Source organism: Zonotrichia leucophrys, chromosome Z (assembly GCF_028769735.1).
Source record: "Zonotrichia leucophrys gambelii isolate GWCS_2022_RI chromosome Z, RI_Zleu_2.0, whole genome shotgun sequence".
NCBI classification, from domain to species: Eukaryota; Metazoa; Chordata; class Aves; order Passeriformes; family Passerellidae; genus Zonotrichia; species Zonotrichia leucophrys.
In genome coordinates, this window is record NC_088200.1 from 37,073,792 (window position 1) to 37,092,262 (window position 18,471).

The 18,471-nt window shown below is 36.9% G+C and overlaps 1 protein-coding gene across 5 annotated transcripts in view; it reads right to left on the reverse strand.

Annotated features, from left to right (window-relative positions):
• Positions 1-6,248: 6,248 nt before the first annotated feature.
• Positions 6,249-18,471, reverse strand: part of FCHO2 (FCH and mu domain containing endocytic adaptor 2) — an 86,132-nt gene continuing 73,909 nt past the window's right edge. For all 5 annotated transcript variants that reach the window (XM_064735134.1, XM_064735135.1, XM_064735133.1 and 2 more), the window contains 5 exons: positions 18,174-18,306; positions 15,171-15,370; positions 13,074-13,138; positions 10,530-10,694; positions 6,249-10,302 (listed from right to left, as the gene is read on the reverse strand). In XM_064735134.1, coding sequence (XP_064591204.1) covers positions 10,280-10,302; positions 10,530-10,694; positions 13,074-13,138; positions 15,171-15,370; positions 18,174-18,306 — 586 coding nt within the window. In that variant the 3' untranslated portion in view covers positions 6,249-10,279. The remainder of the gene's footprint in view (positions 10,303-10,529; positions 10,695-13,073; positions 13,139-15,170; positions 15,371-18,173; positions 18,307-18,471) is intronic.

The following is an 18,471-nucleotide window of genomic DNA, read 5'->3' on the forward strand; positions in this document are numbered from 1 at the left end:
ACACATCATTATAAATGCAGTATAAGTTGTTTTGGGTTTTTTTTTTGTTTTGTTTTTGTTTGGTTTTTTATGGGGGCCTTGTCTAAGCTGATTTTTTGCTGATATTTTGCTTGATTTATCTATTTATTTTGCTGTTATAGATTATGATAATTAATTTCTATGCAATCTCAAAGTTTGTTTTCCCATATTGAGTAATTCATCATCACAGGAGTAAGGCAGGTTATTGTTTCTTTGAAGTGTTGCAGATGCATGTCTGTGCATGGATGTATCCAGGAAATAGAGCTGAAAGCCTTTCTTTAACTAATAGTACTTATGGGATGCTACTGCAACACACCTAAGCTACTTGCTGTCCCATGTTAAAAGATATTAAAAGTCTGTGTTGTGACCAGCACTACAGGTTGTTGAATTCTCTCAAACTCAGATTTCTCTTACTTATTCAGGAGACTTGAAGCCAGAAGTAATTTCTGAAAGCCTTGAGACAAAGGGAGAGGATTCATCTATGCGCCATGAAAAATTTCTGAATATTGATCTTATCTTTTTTCTGACAAATGGTCCCTTTCCCTTTTTATACTATACTCCAAACAGGGAATCACTGATACATCTTGCATTTTCTGAGGAAAGATTTCAGAAACATAAGAAAAAGGTGCCTAGGTGCCCTCCACCAAGGTTTGTATCTTCTCTGCAAGTACACAACTATATTATAGTGTAAGAATTCATCTTCATGGTAGAGCTTTTATTGGAGGGATAAGAACATTTGACTTGGTCCATAATATGTGCCTGAATCATATCAAACATCTTAATTGTCTTTAAGGGACTCATATGATCTATCATGGATATAGGAAAACATGGGTGGAGATTGCAAGAAGTTTGGTAAAACTTTGGGTCTTTGTCCCTGCTTTGAGCTTGGGAAGTGACTAGGTGATGTTCAGAGTTTCTTCTAGCCTCAGATCTTCTGTGATCCCATGAAGATCTGCAGACTTTTCACAAGATCTAGTGCTGGGTGACTTTTTAAGAATAGTTCAGGAATATCCTTAGTAATCCCAAAGGGATGTTTTTTTGTCCCTACTTATATGATTCTATAGCATCCTCCTGCCATTTTGGATGACATAAAGTGGTTAAAAACTGCACTTGAAACCTAGCATATTTTTTTGTCCTCCAACCTCATCTGCAAAGTTTCAGCTTTTTTAACATCAGTAATTGGAAAAATATTAGATATTATGAAGTCTGCAGGAATCCACCAGAATGGTGTTTAAATTTGATTCCCTCTTCAGTTACATCTTACAACTAATTTTTTAATTATGTTCTTGCATTGCTCTAGTTATAAACCAAATGTTGTGTACTTCTAAATCAGGCATCTTACATAAATCCTTTTTTCCTTTGACCCTATTATTCTTATGAACCAGATTTTCAACCTAATCCTAAATTAGTAGACCTTTATTTGGTACATCCATGATTGATACTAATTATCTTAAATGCTTTTTAAAATTTTCTTACCAAGTTCTATATTATAGTTATTTGGATTGACACCCTTTCTTTTTTTTTTTCCCTTTTTTTTTCCCTGTAATGGTGTTATCTTTCTTTTAATCTTCTAATCCTTTCCAGTATTTGAGAATCACTGAAATAAAAATTATTGATCCATAGTATGGCTTATTCAACTTCCTAAATTCTTGGATGTTGTTTATCAGATATGCTGGTTTAAAAATATTTATTTTAGTAGATGATGTATTAATATCTCTCTTTAGATACTCTTGGATTGCCAAGTATTTTCACCATGTGACTACATGATCTAGATAGCCTGAAAGAGATATGGCAAAATATTTACAGAATACTTTTCTTTCTCACTCTCTTTATTTTTACCAATTCTAGCATATCCAGCTAGTATGGATCCCATAACACAGTGGAAGGGAAACATTTTTGTTGTTTTTTAGAGCAAACACCTGTTTTTCACCCTCAGTGAAACTATCTCCATGGACTTTCCTACCCCTGTATTTAATTTTCTTTTCTTATCAATCTTGTATAGTTTATAATTTCAGGATTTAAAGCCACTATTAAGAGAAGTCATCCCTTATGTCATTGGAGCCAGCTGCTTTTAGTTCCCATCTCTGACTGTGATTTAGTAGGCCCAGGCTGGTGATGTGTTGTTGTCTGTATTGGGAGATCTCATTCCCTATTCCATCTCTACTCCTAGGTCAGGAATCCCTATTTGCCAGATCCTCCTGCAAGATGATTCAGCTGGCTTAACTTAGAACAGAATTTTCTTGCTTTCTGACTTTGACTTATGTTTGGTTAGTAAGCAGATATGTACAGAGGTGGTACAGAGCTGATACAAGGGGTGTTGAGTGAAGATGGACAGCTTGGCCCATGCCTTTTGACAATATTGTACTATTGAGGAAACTGCTTATCATGAAGCTGTAGTGGAAACTTATTGGGTTGTGTTCATTTATGATAGGCATCTCACTCAAAGGATTACTGAATTATGAGCATATCCAAAAATATAAAAGTTGACCATTTGTAGTAACACCTGGCCATACTACTTGAATCTGATTACTAACAACAAATGCAATCAAATAATTCTGACTTGGTTGTCACTAATGTTTGGTTGTGCAATTCAGGTAGGCAACTTAAAATGACGTGTTATTTATGATTCTTTGTCAACTGTATCAGAGAGAGTTTCATTTATGTCTGTTTCTTTCCATAACTGCTATGCTCCCACCCCCACTTTTGAGCTCATTCTGGCACTACAAATGTATTGCCCATAACCTCCTAACAGCCAGCAAGTTTGGCAGTTTCTACAGAGTCCAGGACCTTCCTAGAAGAAAACAGCTTGCTGTACAAGAGCACTGAATTTCTTAACCCAGGCAGGTGTTCCAAAGGAGTTCTCCAAGATTAGACACGGATGACAGAAAACCACTTGAAAGCTAACAGTAGCTGTGTAAATCAAGTTGTAAGCAGACTGTAAGTCGCTCCAATATGATCCTTACCAGCAGCTGTGTGTTTTTCTGATTTAAAAAATACTGACTATAGAAAGGAGGTCTGATGCAGTGTGCCTTATTTCTTGAGGCTTACATCAGTTTCTTCACCATAGAAATAATTCCACATATTTTTAACATGTTCCGCACCTTGGTAAGGTTGCTACTACTGTCATAGTTGGTTATAGAGATGACAGTGGAGTATATGCCAACACTATTCTCTGTAGAGCCAGTTACACATATGGAGAACAATGAAAGATACATGTGATGTGATCTAATACTCATTTGAATAATTACTTGCAAACATCTGGTTAGATATGATTGTGTATCTGTTGTAAACATACAATTCACATGTCTTCACATATAGACAGTGGCAGCAATAACCATTAAAACACCTGGTTTGCTAGGAGAGAGGCAAAGAAGGGCTTCCTAAACTTTCATGGAGATACAGAACAAGTGTGGAATACTTTTAAATGTTGAAGAGAATAGGAGATCCTTTAACTAAAGGCAAGTGTCCAAAGAGACTTAACAAGAATTTTAAAACAATTGTATAACCAGTCTTTGTCTGAACAGATAAGTAAGATATTGTTCCTTACAAACACCAGCCAATGTCTTAACAATATTCTTATTGTTTTACAATATTTTACAATTCCAGAAAAAACAATTGAAAAGATAACTGAATGGAGTAGCAGGAGATAGCTAATCACCACTTAGCTTTTACAGGGGTGATGCAAAAATTGGTCTTCTGTTCAGACTCTATTGTGTATGGCACCATATGCTGTGAATACTTTACAGTATGTAAGAGGACATAGCAGGACACTGGTGCTGCTTGTCATACAAACAAAGCATTTTTGCTCCACACACGAAAATTATGGCAACAGTAGACTGTTGTCGATAATTGAAATAGTGTACATGTCTTCTGGATACTACTGCCCCTCCTGTGTGTTGATACAAACACCTTTACTGATGACCTAGACAGAAGGTATAGCTGAGTCCATGTTTCTGGGCCCAGAAGGACTCCAACCTGGTAAAACTCAGAACATTGTTTGCTTATAAACTGATGCTGAGGTAACAGTTACCACTTCAAGAACAGCGTAACACTTTTTTGAAAGTTTCTTTTACAATTTGTGACAACAGCTGGTTTTTCCTAATCATAAGTACCATGAAAAGCCATAGACTGCACTGTTGCTGCCTACATGAAGGATGAACTCCTTCCTGAGAAACATTATTCAACAGTTTCACACTTCTATATCAAAACCATGTTACTGTAGGACTCTTTTGAGCCGGAGAATCACTTGGAGGAATGACTACAAAATGGTATTTGCCAAAAACCTCTTGAATTCTAAAGAATGTTTTTGTGGCATCCCTTGGGGAGCAGCTGGCAAAAGCACCTTAAACAGTGTGGAAAGGTCATAGCTGAGGAAAATGGGAGGACAGGTTCCATATTTCTCTCACTGGGAAACTTTTTGTTTCCTGTAAGCAAAGACTGGTACTTAGGTGAGTGCAGTAATGACCAGTTCTAGCTCATAGCTAGGTGAACAGAGAACACATCCTCCATCATATTAAAGACAACACTTCTATTTTGAGAAGTTTGATAGTATTCTCAAGTATCTTGCAAAAATGCCAATAAAGTAGCTCTAATGGCCCATCATCATGAATTTAATTTTCAACTCCTCTATTGGAAAGTTGTGGCAAATACATATTCTTCCCTTAATCTGCAGGGAACACTTGTGCCCACATTAATTTTTCCCTGTAATTTTCCTATTCTCTCTCCTGTGAGTGTAGTGTTTGCTACTCTATTCTAGCTAAAGAAATTACGCCAGACTAATAGCGGTTGTCTGAGGACCGAGTTTCTTGTGCTAGATGTACAAGATGCAGTTTTTACATTGAGAAATCTTCTGCATTTTAGTCCCCAAATAAAACTAAATTTATTCTGTAATCTCACTAGAAGCAGGGATGCAATCTACTGTTTTCAATCAGGCGCTTGGAGTGTGCTGTCAACCTAGGAACTGCTCAAAAGTGAGAAGGGACTCATGCACAAAGGCCATGGAATTCTCACCTGAGAGGGAGAAACTTGCATTGAAGAATGAAGTCAGGTGCTTAGGGGCTTAGCCTTCTGTCTGTTCTCTGTCTTTGATTCTCTGTCTAAATGCATGGTCCTGTAAGGTGTCAGAGAAAAAGTGTTCAACAGAGATGGAAGGTGAACAACAGTTTTTGAGCTTTTGAGTTGGGCTTTGGTTTTCTTCCACCCCTGCATTAGTGCATCTTACCTGGATGCAATTCATTGGTACTAACATTGGAGCAACCTTAACATTTCTGTTATGACTGTTTCAGTTCAGTGATGATGTTCATATAACCTACCAATGACAAGAGTGGGAAACAGAAGGGAAGTCTTATAAAGCCATGGATATTATAAGAAGCTTATCAAATAGCAAAACAGGAGAGGACATCTGGAGGGGAGAATCATCAATTACTATAAAAATGGGCTGCTTCCTTAACCAGGATGTGCTGTGGTGTTCTCCTCCCAGGTTTCGAGAACTTTCTTTTCTCTGGGAGTTATGGTTGGCTGTAGCCCCGGAGCCCCTCCTATGATTTATAACAGTTGGTTACTTTGGTATATCAGTTATGTTTCGTACCTCCAAATATGTATTTCTATTGGATAGCTGGGTTTCCCTGCCTTCTTCCCCCCTTTTCCCTTAAAACCCTCTCCCGCCCCCTGCTCGGGGCCATTTGCTGGGTGGTTCCCCTCCTTGTTGGTTCTTCTGTAATAAACCGACAGTTTACCCCCAGCAAGTGGTCGCCTCCTAATTCGTCTCACACCGTGCTGCTCCGAGCTATCACCCAGCTCAGCCCGAGGCCAAGACGCCGAGGGGGCTGGCTTCAGATGCGCAGGGGCCCTGGCCTTCACCCCTCACCAGCTAGCCGGATTCCAGGGCCGTGTATGCCCACGTGCAGTGCTGGCGTAGTAATTTATTATATAAATATTATATTATTTGAGTCATTACTGAACACATTACCACTGCTAACTTTCTGGAGTAGAAAACATGACTTAAGAGCTGAGAACTTGAAGAAAACAGGTTGGGACATGATAAAAGGAAAAGTTGAATAATCAGAGTAGTGAAATTGGCATGATTTACAGCTTATGATTATTAACTTTTCTGAAAAACCTCCTGAGTAATAGTAACTAAGTCACAGAACAAGATTGTTAGAAATAAATTCAGCTAGAACAATGACAAACAAAGATATTTTAGGTTACAGTAATTAAAGTAGCCATCGCAGATTGAAAAACAAAAAGAATTTATTCCAAAGGAAGTGAAAAAAAGCAGTTACAGAAAATGCAGAATTAGAGCTCTAAATGTTCAGTAAGTAATCCAGAAGAGGCCTCTTCTTTTAAGACTGTATGCCTTATATTGGTTATTGAACGAAGTAATGGAGAATCCAAAAATCAACATATCAGTAAACACGGAGGTCAAAGTAAGCCGAGCAGAATACTTACTGGTGTAATTTATGTAGAATTAAAGATAAAAATTATGTTTTCACTTGAGAGACTTTTTGATCAGTCCAATCAATGCTAACTCAACAGTAGATGTGTTATCTGATGCTTTAGTACTTTGAACTGTTTTTAGCTTATGCTATGCTTGGAGGAATTCCTGACTTTTTTTCTTGCACGCTCTTAAGTATAATTTCCCTTTCACAACAACTGAAATGGAAACCAATTATGTATGAATTGGAAAACTTAAGATAGGCATCTTAACATCTGTGTATCTTAAGCTTTGCAAACATACAAGACTTGAAATGTAATACTTTTTGCCATGATGCAAGATCTTGTTTTTATGTTAGATAGCAAAACTTGCCACAGTTGTAAATCTCATGCTGTTCCAGTTCATAATTAAATACCTTAGCTCCTTCAAATACCCTACAGAAATGTTATTTTGCAGTGCTAGAGATAGGTTTCCCTGAAAAACTACCTGATTGTGTAGTTAGATAATCACAAACCTGCTTGGACAGTAGAGATCCAGTTTGCAGCAGTTATGAGCAGTATGTGGGTGCAAGTCAAGTGTTAAAAGAAGTGCCAGAGCAGCCTCAGTCAGATCTGTTACACTTTAAGTTCAATGAATACCAGAAGAACTGAGCAGCACCTTTTTACATTTCTAACCAACAAATGAGGTGCTGGGGGATCAGAAAGCAAATGACACATTAGCTCTCCAAGGCTTAGCCTGTTCTTTGGCTGGTGTTGACGACCAGACAACTGTGTTACATGGACCAGTCTGACCACTGCGTACTTGTGCTCTTCATTCCTGCCTGCCAGAAGATAAGAATCAAGCCCTTGGACTATTGCTTTCCTGCATGACAAGAATGGTACCTCTATTGCAGTGATATCCAACCAGCTGAGAAAGTGAATTTAATAAGTTATTACTTACTAAGCCTCTGCAGGCCCTGGGATTAGTAGGAACCAAACAGATGCAAAAACGTTTGTTCAGTTTTAGCTTCTGTTCTGTGCTCAAAGCTTAGAAGGACTAAACCATACAGACTGCTGGAGAAGTTCTAAATTGTCTACTCTTTTTGACTGGTGAACATTAGAAATCAGAAGGAATTATTTCAATCTTGTCACTAATTCTTCTCCTGCACACACAAGATATAGGCTCATAAACAAAGACAATGTACAGCATTTGACAGCACTATTTACAGACAGCAACTCATGTCCACGAGTCAAGATTTTTCTCATAAACATATCCAGTTTTGCCTTATCTAATTTATTAGTGAAGTAAATCAATTTAGTAAAGGCGTAGGGCACTACAGACATCTCAGACATTACGGTTTAGTAAATATGAAATGTTCTAGAAAAGTCATTTTTCCATTCACCTTCTCTGTGATGATTTTAAATATATACAAAAGAGTTCATAATGATCTCTACCCTTTATCACTTAAAAATTAGTATTTTCAAATGTTCAATGCAGGCATGGTTTTTCTCTATTACCTTATTGCTTAGAAGAACTTTACTGCAAAAGTACAGGCAATTTAAATCAGTATTTAAATTATATATTACATGTTTATTATGGGTGCAAATTTTTAAAATTTACATTTAATGAAAATTCAGAGTATTTACAATTTTTGAAAGATAAACTTGTATGTTCTAATTTACAGTCTAATGTAGTAACAATTCATAAAAATTCAGGTCCTTTAGAGTTGTCTTCACAAATTAATTTTCTTAGGAGGCAGCTACAAGGGACATTGCTGTATACACAAGCAAGAACCAGCTTGCTACATAAGTTTTTTTATTTTAAATCAGATAGCTACACATACTTTTTACGTTGTTTTTGAGTTTCTTTACAAAATGTCTATATAAACTTGTATGGCTTCAAAATTGTAACCTGCACCCAAAGCAAATGTATGAAAAACACCAGAATGAAGGCTAGCTTAAAAGTGCTGAAACATTAACTACTTCATTTATCTTAGAAATTAATGTAATACTTGATTAAAAATAGCAATAATAGATTTGGGTTTTCATTAATAAAATATTGTTGTGTTAATCAGTTTGATTGCAAAACAGGTTACAATTAAAATTCCAATATAAAGACCACCATTTTATGAGTTGTAAATTTATCATCAATAAGATTAGCAAAATATAGGAGCCAAATATACTCTTCCAATCCAATCTACAGTACACAATGTTCTTAGCACTAACAATGAAACTCTCACCGGCAAAAGTGTCTAGAGTACACGACAATTTATGCAGCTTCTACAAAGGCATAATTTCTTGTAAAGCAGACCAATTCATTACTGGTTTTGCATGAATTAACTCAAGCATATTTTACTGTTTTAATAGAGAATTTGAAATACATACTGGTATGCTAAATGTTCATTTGAACTTGCCAAATGCAGGTTATTGAATTATTTTGCCCCAATGCTTATCATTTCAACATTACAAAAAAGCTTGGTAATACAAATACATAGAAAATTTTCTAAATTAGTGACTTGCTTAAAAAAATTGTTACTGATGTGTCAATTCCCTGTGCTTAGGCTGTAGCAAGCAGATTAGATTACAATACAAATATTGAAACTGGTAGCTATAAAAAAAATGAACACATGACAGGATTTGTCACCCTGCATCCATAAAATATTCTTTACAATGTCTCCTGAAGTACTATGTGTACATTCACATCGCACATCCCCAAAACCACTCGAAGTCTGAAGACTTATAGGCAAAGCAAAGAGTAATGCTGTTTGCTTTCAGAAGTTTGTTTTTCCTATCCTCACTGATTTTTCAGATTCTTCTCTTTGGTGATATTAAAATTAGTTAATTCAAAAGTTTCCGAGTACTGCATGATGCAGCTCCCTTTACCAAAACCACATTTACTTGCAATTATTCATTGAGGAAATAATTCAGTGTTTTAAATTTCTTTTAAAACAAACTATAATTTTTGCAAAACCTGCCTTCTAAATAAATTGCAGTAAAAAGAATTTTTATAAAGTTCTGTGCATTATACAAACGCCATGCTTTCTTGATGAAGAGCCACACTTTGTAAAAGGAAGTGAGGCACATGAGTATCAAATTAGATAGGCACAGGCATTTTTAAAAGGCACAAAAGTTATGCAATTAATATAAAAATAAATTAAATCTACTGCATTAACTCAAATAATAACAAGGCCCAAAAATTTTTACTAACTGCAGAAGTAAATCTCTGCTGTGTTTTGCAATTTGTAACACATTGCACTTAGTTAAAAAAAACCCTATATGAAACAACTTACATTTTAATAATATATGATACATGGGCATCAAGTTATTTTTATACATCTCTAACTCAGCTGTTCTTGTGTTATGAATGGAAAGAAGAACTACACAAGACATAGCCTCTATCTTTATAAACTGTCAATTAAATGCTGGCAATTAAAGAATCTGAAAAATGAGTATTACTTATGAAAAGCTCAAATATTTCTTACTAGATCCCCTATATTTTAGGTTTAATGTTTACAGTACAGCATAAAATTTCATACTTCCATTACAACTGTGGATTACTATTTTGACTTCATCTATACAAAGTTACTAATTTTTCAACAAATTTTCCCAAGTATTGCAGTTGACCATTTACAGACAGTGTTGAAATTAACTTCAGTGCTATTGTAAAGTAATAAAAGGTTTTCAAAATGACTTTAAAAGTGCATTTACTTTCTGTAGTTTAGCCTCAAAGTAAGTCAATATTTTTAAAAATTAATGCATGTTAAAATAGTGTTTGAAAAATAGAGAGGGCAGAGTTCCTATCGTCACAAGTGTTTCTTGCACTCCTGATCCAATGACTTTCATAGGTACATCAACAGTCTGCCATATACCGTCCTGAAAAACAAAGGTAAATTTTTTGCAGTCAATAGATAAACTAGATTTTGTCAATATTTTCCTTGGAGCAGTCTGAATACTGTGGAAAAACAAACTGACTTGTCAAAAGTGTTTCAATAAAGAGTAACTATTTAACTCATCACTCATTTAACAGTTTCATATTTTAGAATTTAACACTAGAGAATATACAACATTAATTTGAATATATAAGCATGTCAGTGTCTTACCAGTGGCAAATCTCTTCTTAAGAAGGGAAAGCCGATAGCCAGTGCCTACGAGTTCCACATCTGCTCCTGAAAGGGTGCTTCCTTCACTGATGAATTGCACTGCAAGTGTTGCTGGTTTACTGGGTCCTCCTGAAAGCTCAAATTTTGCCCTGAGGGATCCAGAGCCTATAAAAACAAAACTGAGAAGCTGATTGTTTTGCAAAAACAAAAGGTTCTCTCCAAATTTTTAGTAGTAAGAAGTGAAACTAATATGGTGACCTCTGACATCTCTTCCCAGTGGCAGTCCTATATACACTTTCAAAAGCGGTAAGAGTACAAGTCTGTTTTATCCAATAGTCTGCAAGACTATCCAAAAGGTGGGTATCAGCCTGGTAATCACTTACTAATCTGATTGGTCCCTATAATAATTTATACTTGCTGGTCTCTAAGTACTTACTACCATCTATCTTGTGGTATATAGTATCTGATTGATAGAGAGGAGAAACTACCTGTTTTTCACTAGCAGAATATTTAAGAGTTGTCATGATCAATATGGATGAAAGTACATGAACAAAAACATTGGAAGAAATGAGGTTCTACAGTAATGCACCCAGAGGACAGAAATTACTGTTTCCAGTAAAGACAAGGTCTGATTAAATATTCTCATAAATTTCAGTTGATTTTTTTCAGAGACAGTGGTGAAGTGGTATCACTTTGATAGTATTATAAAGCAATAATAGATTTATATAGATTTCTGTAGGCAATGAAAGGCATTTTTAAAATCTCCTCATTGCTACTACTTTTTAGTTTTAAAACAGGTCTTTCCTTGCTCTTGCAAAGTGTGCTGGGAAAATGAGATTTAAATTAAAATTAATGGAATAATTTTACTTTAAAACAGCTTGCTATTCCTATCAATAAGAACTGCTAAATTACAAGGAAAGTTAGTAACAGAAATGGTACTGAGCTAAAAGCAGGAACTAAAAGATATTGTTTCACACAGTAGCTTGTTCTTCATAAATTTAGCTTAAGATCAATTTAATTTCTTCAGTAGGTCTGCCTTATTCAGTAAACTGGAGATTCTTTCCACTCTAACTATGGAAACTCATATATTCAAGTGCTTTGAAAGCTTGTTCTGTGTTTTATCTCTCTCCAGCTGACGGATCACATAATGTGTTGGACCATAAAAAGCCTCCTTAAATTTTATCATGCTGTCCACCAGGAGAAAAGACTTGAAGACACTTGTGCTGACATTGACAGTGTTTGTGCAACTTCTCCTTTTGCTTCTGTAAGTGCAAGATCAGCACATTATTGCTTTCTCCTGAACTGGGAGTACTATACATGTTTATACACAAATAAAAGGGGAGGAAAAGATGGTGGGAAAAGACAGCAGAGGCAGTGAGATATGTGCAACTCTGCTGTCAACATACAAGATGCAAACTGGATCACTAGCAGATCACTAGCAGTCAATTCTGTGCTGTACTGCAGGTGAAAAATTCCTCTTCATCTGGCTGCATTTGTGTTTCAGTATGATTTTTCCTTTTAAAAAAAGTCACAAAGTTCAGAAAAGAGAGGGGGGATAAAAAAGGAAGAGGGCTAATCCAATGTAGTGAAGACAAATGGCAAAGAACTGTGAGATTAGTGAAAGACAAAGTACACTAGACTAATCACCTGTGTTCAATAAAATTCTCTCTGATTTTCTTTTAATGATAACCACAACTTTGGAGCCTTTGCAGGAATAGAAGTTGTCTTCTCTTTCTATGGTTGTGGTTTCTATATAAAACCAGTAACATTTACAGGCAAATCTGTGATTTCACAATCCTCTTCACTAAATTCTTAACAGGATTAAAGGCCTTTCCTTTACATTAGCAGTTCATTTCTTCATAGGGGCTTTGAGGACAAAATGTTTTAGCTGCTCTAGTACTTCACAAAAATACTGCACCTGCAGAGACTGCAGGGGTTGTGACATCAACTACAGCTCAGAGAATGGCACTGGGCAGAGGACTACTATTGGTACCTTATGCAATATTGTATAAATTACCACTCTGAGCAGATGTGCATAGATTAAGTTTTTCCTGGAGTCATTATGGTCAAAACCAAGACTCAAAATGTTGGTCAAGAATAATATATCTAAACTCAGGACTTTTGGATTTTTTGTTTTTACCCCCAGTTCTTCCACTTACCTCCTTGTAATGTATTTAAATTATCTATGTGTGGAAAGACACAGATATTAAACCTATTTTCATTTGAGTAGCTGCTCACTTCCAAATTGCATGAACGCAAAAATTTCCTATTCTATCTAAACTGTATTTTAGAACTACTAACTGTTTTCAGGGTACTTCATTATTGTCCCTTATATAGCTAATAATTAAATGTATATTTTGACATCTCAGTCATAATGGAATCTCTAAGGAGGCAATTAATTGAAAAGAATGTGAACTAGTAAACAGGCTACAGCATAAGAAAATGTGTAAAAAAGAATGAGGAGGGCATAGAGGCTAAAATAATCACCTGTTTACTGATAAAAATTGTCTGTACAAGAAAGCAAAACAAAAGAGTTCAACTTGCCTCCATTCTCAGACTTCTCTGAAATGCTAGATATTTTCCAACATGCTTTCATCTGGTCTGCATTCCTGTAAGAGAATGGTAGGCTAGTTACAAACTACTGGGTTTAGAACTTTATTGCCTTTGATTTACACTGGTATATTACAAACATTTCTAAAAGGAAGCCCATAAAAATATTTGCATATTTTAAGGTAAGTCTGTGGAAAACTACAGGAGGAAAAGAGAAGGGTGTGTCTGCATCACTCCAGAGCAGTGAGCTCAGAAGAACATGCTCCATTACACATTTTACACAGTAATTTTTTACACATTTAACACTGTCCTGTGTCCTCACCTATGGCTCCAAAATTCAAACCCCTCTGCCAGTCTTAAAGAGTAAGTTATTCTGGAAGCTATGCCTTGATGCTTCATGATGAAGATAGAATGGGGAGCAATGTTGACTGTTCTCTCCTAAGTGAGAATCCCGAGAGCATGAATTTTATTCCATTTCCATTCTAGTAAAACTCACTGGCATTAGTAACATTCTGTTCAAGCTAACTTCAGACACTGTAAAGGGCAGAAAGGGTACCAAGAGCTGACAGGGCATTTTAACTCCTGAAGGAGTTTCTAGCAGTTGCATTAAAGGAAAGTCAACAACTTAAAGCTGTGAGCAGCATGAAGTGCTGATAGGTTTGAAATTCCTCTTGCCACTGATGTAGCAGGACTGAAATGCTCACATAAGTAGCACATATGGTAGCATTTACTCACAGGAAGTCAAGCTATAGAGACCTTTTTTCCTAAAAAAAGACCAAAACCCCAACACCCAATCCACTAGATGGAACAAATACTATACCTGCCTGGGACATAACTGAATTTTTTACCTTTGGTCAGCTTGCCAGGCTCAAAATTCTGGATCTTGAAAGTTGCCTACATGAATTCACTAATGCAACTGTCCCTAAGCCTTCCCAGCTAAAACTGCATGTTCCTGGTGTTCCTGCTTTCACTCCAGATTTTTTACAGTGGGTTTGTGGAAGAAGCTTAGGCAGGGAGACCAGCTTCACCACAGTGTAGTAGTGTTGTTCAGATAGGATACTAAACATGTTCTTGTTCAAAACAAGCTTACAATTTGGTTAAAAGAACTGTTTCCTTAAAATACCAAGTCAAGAAGGATTCAATCCTGTAAAGAATTTTTTCCATTTAAAACTATACTCTATTACTACATTGTCCAATAAACACCTGTAAGTGTATTGCCTCCAGAAACATCAGAATCCACCCAAATAAATGCATCATGTTTATTTTTCTTTTAAGCCTTGCTCTGTAAGGTAAACTGATCTATAAGAAATAAGGTTAACAGAGCCTAACTTGCTTCAAATTGGTGTTCTTTGCCCTCTTCACATTAAAAAGACCATTTTGGGAATAAACAGTCCAGGATTTATGTTACAGCTGGACGAGTATGTACATGCTGTACAGGCACAGTGATTGAATTCTGCTCACATTTGCTCCAGGGCTGTACTACTCTGTCTAGTCTCACTACCATCCGCTTGTTTCCACAAACTTGTAACATAATTTCCTACTGCTTACGTTACACTTTGAAGTGCTACTGTAAATGCAGGCTCAGAAGGTGGTGGCAGGTAGTCTAATAATCTGCATGACACTTAAATTGCAAGATGGTGCTACCCGGCTCATGGAGAGCTCCTCAGTTACTCAGATTTGTTTTAAAACTATTTCCATTAGAAGTTAATTTTTATGTTAGAACTATCAGGAAAAAAACCTGCCTTTCTGCTACTTTTTCTATATAATCCCCTTATAAGAATACATTGTTACACACACAGAGAAAATATTTTTTAACCTCTTCAAATTGCTGTATTAAAATTGTCTATTCTATCAGACAAAAGAAAGCAAACATTGGAAAACTCATAAAGGCTTGTATTACTACACAGTTGGGATGGGTACTCACTCAGTTTATGTGAACTGGAGGCACGTGATCTCTGATTTAGACTACAAAATATCTAGACATTTGATACTACACATTTTGCTATTTCTTCCTGTGAAATTTTTTAGGCTATGACACTAAAGAATGCACCGACATGCATCTGAAAACATACTGAAAAGAATTAATATTACCATTTTGCAGGTGGAAGTGACTGCATGTTTATTACTCCTCCATCTACTGGTACCACAACCTGGACATTAGACAGCATACTAGGCACATTCATAGACTCTGGATTGTATTTATAATCCACTCTCACATCAGTAGTGCTAGCATCACATTTCCAGTAAGTTGCAAGATTCAATGGAGTGGACTGTATGCCATTTGAAGATACCTGTAAAAGAATAAACCATTGAAAACAATTAAGATATCCACCTTTTGGGCAGAATTAGGGGATGATGGTAACTAAGATAAGCCTCAGTGCTGACAAAATATCAAGATAACAATTGACCTTTTAATCACTGAATTTGGAAGGCTGCTGCCTAAAGGAATTCCTGTTATTTTAATTTTAAATTAAAATACTTGAAGAAAAGGTTTGAACTCCTTCTGGCCTATGAGGCTCCTTCCTGCTTTTTAATAACTTTTTGTAAGATTTGTTTTTCTTGTGTTCTGCCTTAGGCAAGATGCATGCTTACAGCAAAATGACTTCATCCTTAGCAGTTGTGTGCTGTGCCAATTCAGCTGCCCAACCAGGGAGCACCAGAGAACAATACCTGTCATTGTGGGACAGGCTGCCAGCAGAATAGTTCTAACCTCTTCAAAGCATTATTTTCCTGCATTCCTGCTGAATGCTGCTTCTGTAGCTGAGCTCATTCTATTGTGCTGATGCATCTCAACCACCTTCTCAATCAGTTGGAGCAACCTCCTATGTCCTGATGCCTCTGGCCTTTTTTTGTCTGCCCAAAACCATTTTTATTTGTCTGGGTTTCCACATGCCAATGCCTCATTTTTACAAGAACACATAGTACTCATTTCAGCAAAACAAATGTTTTTTCCTCTCACCTTTCTCAAGAAATTTGTGTGCCTAACATGCTTTTTGCAGGTTCAGTATGCCAGGATTTTAAACCACACTAGGCAGATGTGGAAACTACAGGTATGAACAGCTGGACTATTTTCAGCGTTTTTCAGAGTAGTTTTCAGGGTAATTTTTAGGGTTTTTTTGTTGCGCAGACAGTTGTCTCAGATGTTCAAACATTTCAAAGCAGGCCTAGAAAATCTCTGTTTTCTGTTTGAGGTGAGTATGTCTTGAATATATTTTATTAACAGCCAGAACATCATCTCACTGATGCGCCAAATGGCTGAAGTTGACAGAGACCTCCTGGAGGCTGTCTGGTCCAGCCCTCCAGCTCACGCAGGGCCACCTCCAGCAGGCTGCCTAAGCTCCAGACAACTTCTGAACACTTCTAAGAATGAAGACTCCACTACCCCTCTAGGCAACTTGTACCCAGTGCTCAGCCACTGTCACAAGAAAAATAGCGGTTCTGGCCATTCAGAGGGAATTTCCTGTGATTCAGCATGTATCCATTGTCTCTGATTCTGACACTGGGCACCAGTGAAAACAGCCTAACTCTGTCTTCTCTGTGCCCTCTCTCAGGTATTTATACATATTGATGAGATTTCCCTGAATTTTCCCTTTTCTCAGGAGTACCAACACTCTTAGGTTTTCTTCATGGGACAGACACTCCAGTCCCACCATACACGAAAGCATCGCCTTCGTGGCCCTTTGCTGAACTCTATCTAGTCTCATTAGCTATGAACGCAGAAATGAACAGAGCACCCCAGGTGTGGTGTTACCAGTGCTGAGTGGAAGGATCCCCTCCCTTCACTTAATAGCAATACCTAGCCTAATGCAGCTCAGGAGACCATCCAGGAGAACATCTGCTGCCTTTGCACATGAGCAGCGAATTGTTTTGGCTCATGTTCAATATGGGCACCCACAGAACCCTCCGGTCCTTTTCTGCCATGATAATTTCCACTTGGTTTCCCCAAGTGTGCCTCTTGTTGAACTTCATGAGGTTCCTCTCAGCCCATTTCTGCAGCCTGTTGAGCCCCCTAAGGAGGGCAAAATAATCCTCTGGTTTATCCCGAGGGCCATCCCCATTTGGTATCATCAGCAAACTTGCCAAGGATTCATACGCTCTGTCCCATCATTCATTAATTAAGTTATTAAACTGTAAAATCAATATACCCCCTGGGTGTCAGTTCACCTCAGCATCTGCTCATCCAGCCTGTTCTTCATCAGCTTCTCTAAATGGATTCTGTGGTAGGTGGTGTGGAAGGGCATCCTGAAGGCTGAGCAGACAATATCTATCTACGGCTCTGCCCTCATCCACAGGGGAAGTCATGTCACCACAGCTGTTTGTCAGCTTGGTCAAGCCTGACTCACACTCAGTAAAATCCATTCTGACTACGGTTGTATTTCTCATTGTGGGAAATCAGAATGTCATACATTCTCAAGATAGAATCACATAATGGTTTGGGTTGGGAGAGACCTTAAAGATCATACAGTTCCAACCCACCCTCATCATGGGCATAGGCAACTTTCACCAGATAAGGCTGCTCATAGGCGTACCCAGTCTGGCTTTGAATACTGTCAAGGATAGATGGGGAAAACAAAATGTCTCTGGGAAACTTGTGCCAGTGACTCACCACCTACTGAGGAAAGACTTTTTTCTTAATATCTAATCTAAACCGACTCTCTTACAACTGCAAACCACGTATTAAAATTTTTGAGTGACAGCATCCAATTGCAAAATCAAAGACAGTCTGAGTACAAATGACAAGAAGTTCCCATCAAATTTCTTAAAGGAGAATTTGACTTTGCTGACAAATATCAAAAAAAGCAGTGTTTGAAGCTTGCCTGTAGGATTGACCTGAAGCATTAGTAAGCTGAAACAAACCCTGTATCTTAGGCACTGACAAGAAACATAATGTGCTAAGCCTGGGCAGAGTCTATGCATTTTAAGTAGAGATGAGGGATGACAGTTCACCTCCATGCTGGCGGATAAAGAATAGTTCTTTTAATTTCTGAGTATATATATAGTATATAAATATATTAATATATATATATTTATATAGTATATAGTATATATATACTATATATACTATATATATATTAAAATCTTCAAAGTGTTTACCTGATACTTTAGAACATCCACGTTGTAATAGGATGCAGATGGATTCTGCTCTGATAATTTCTTGAGGTAGAGAGTTATAGCTTGCATGTTCATCCAAAAGTCTTTAGTACTGGAGTCACTTTGTGACTGATCACTACAAAGAAAGATCACTAATTAGGGGTGAAATATTACACCAGTCATGCAAGAATACCAGACATTTTAACCTTTTTTGGCAAAATATTATTTTTTCAGTATAATTCACTTTGTCAGATACACGTCTGCTACATTTCAATTATAAACTGTCATGTCAAACAGTGAT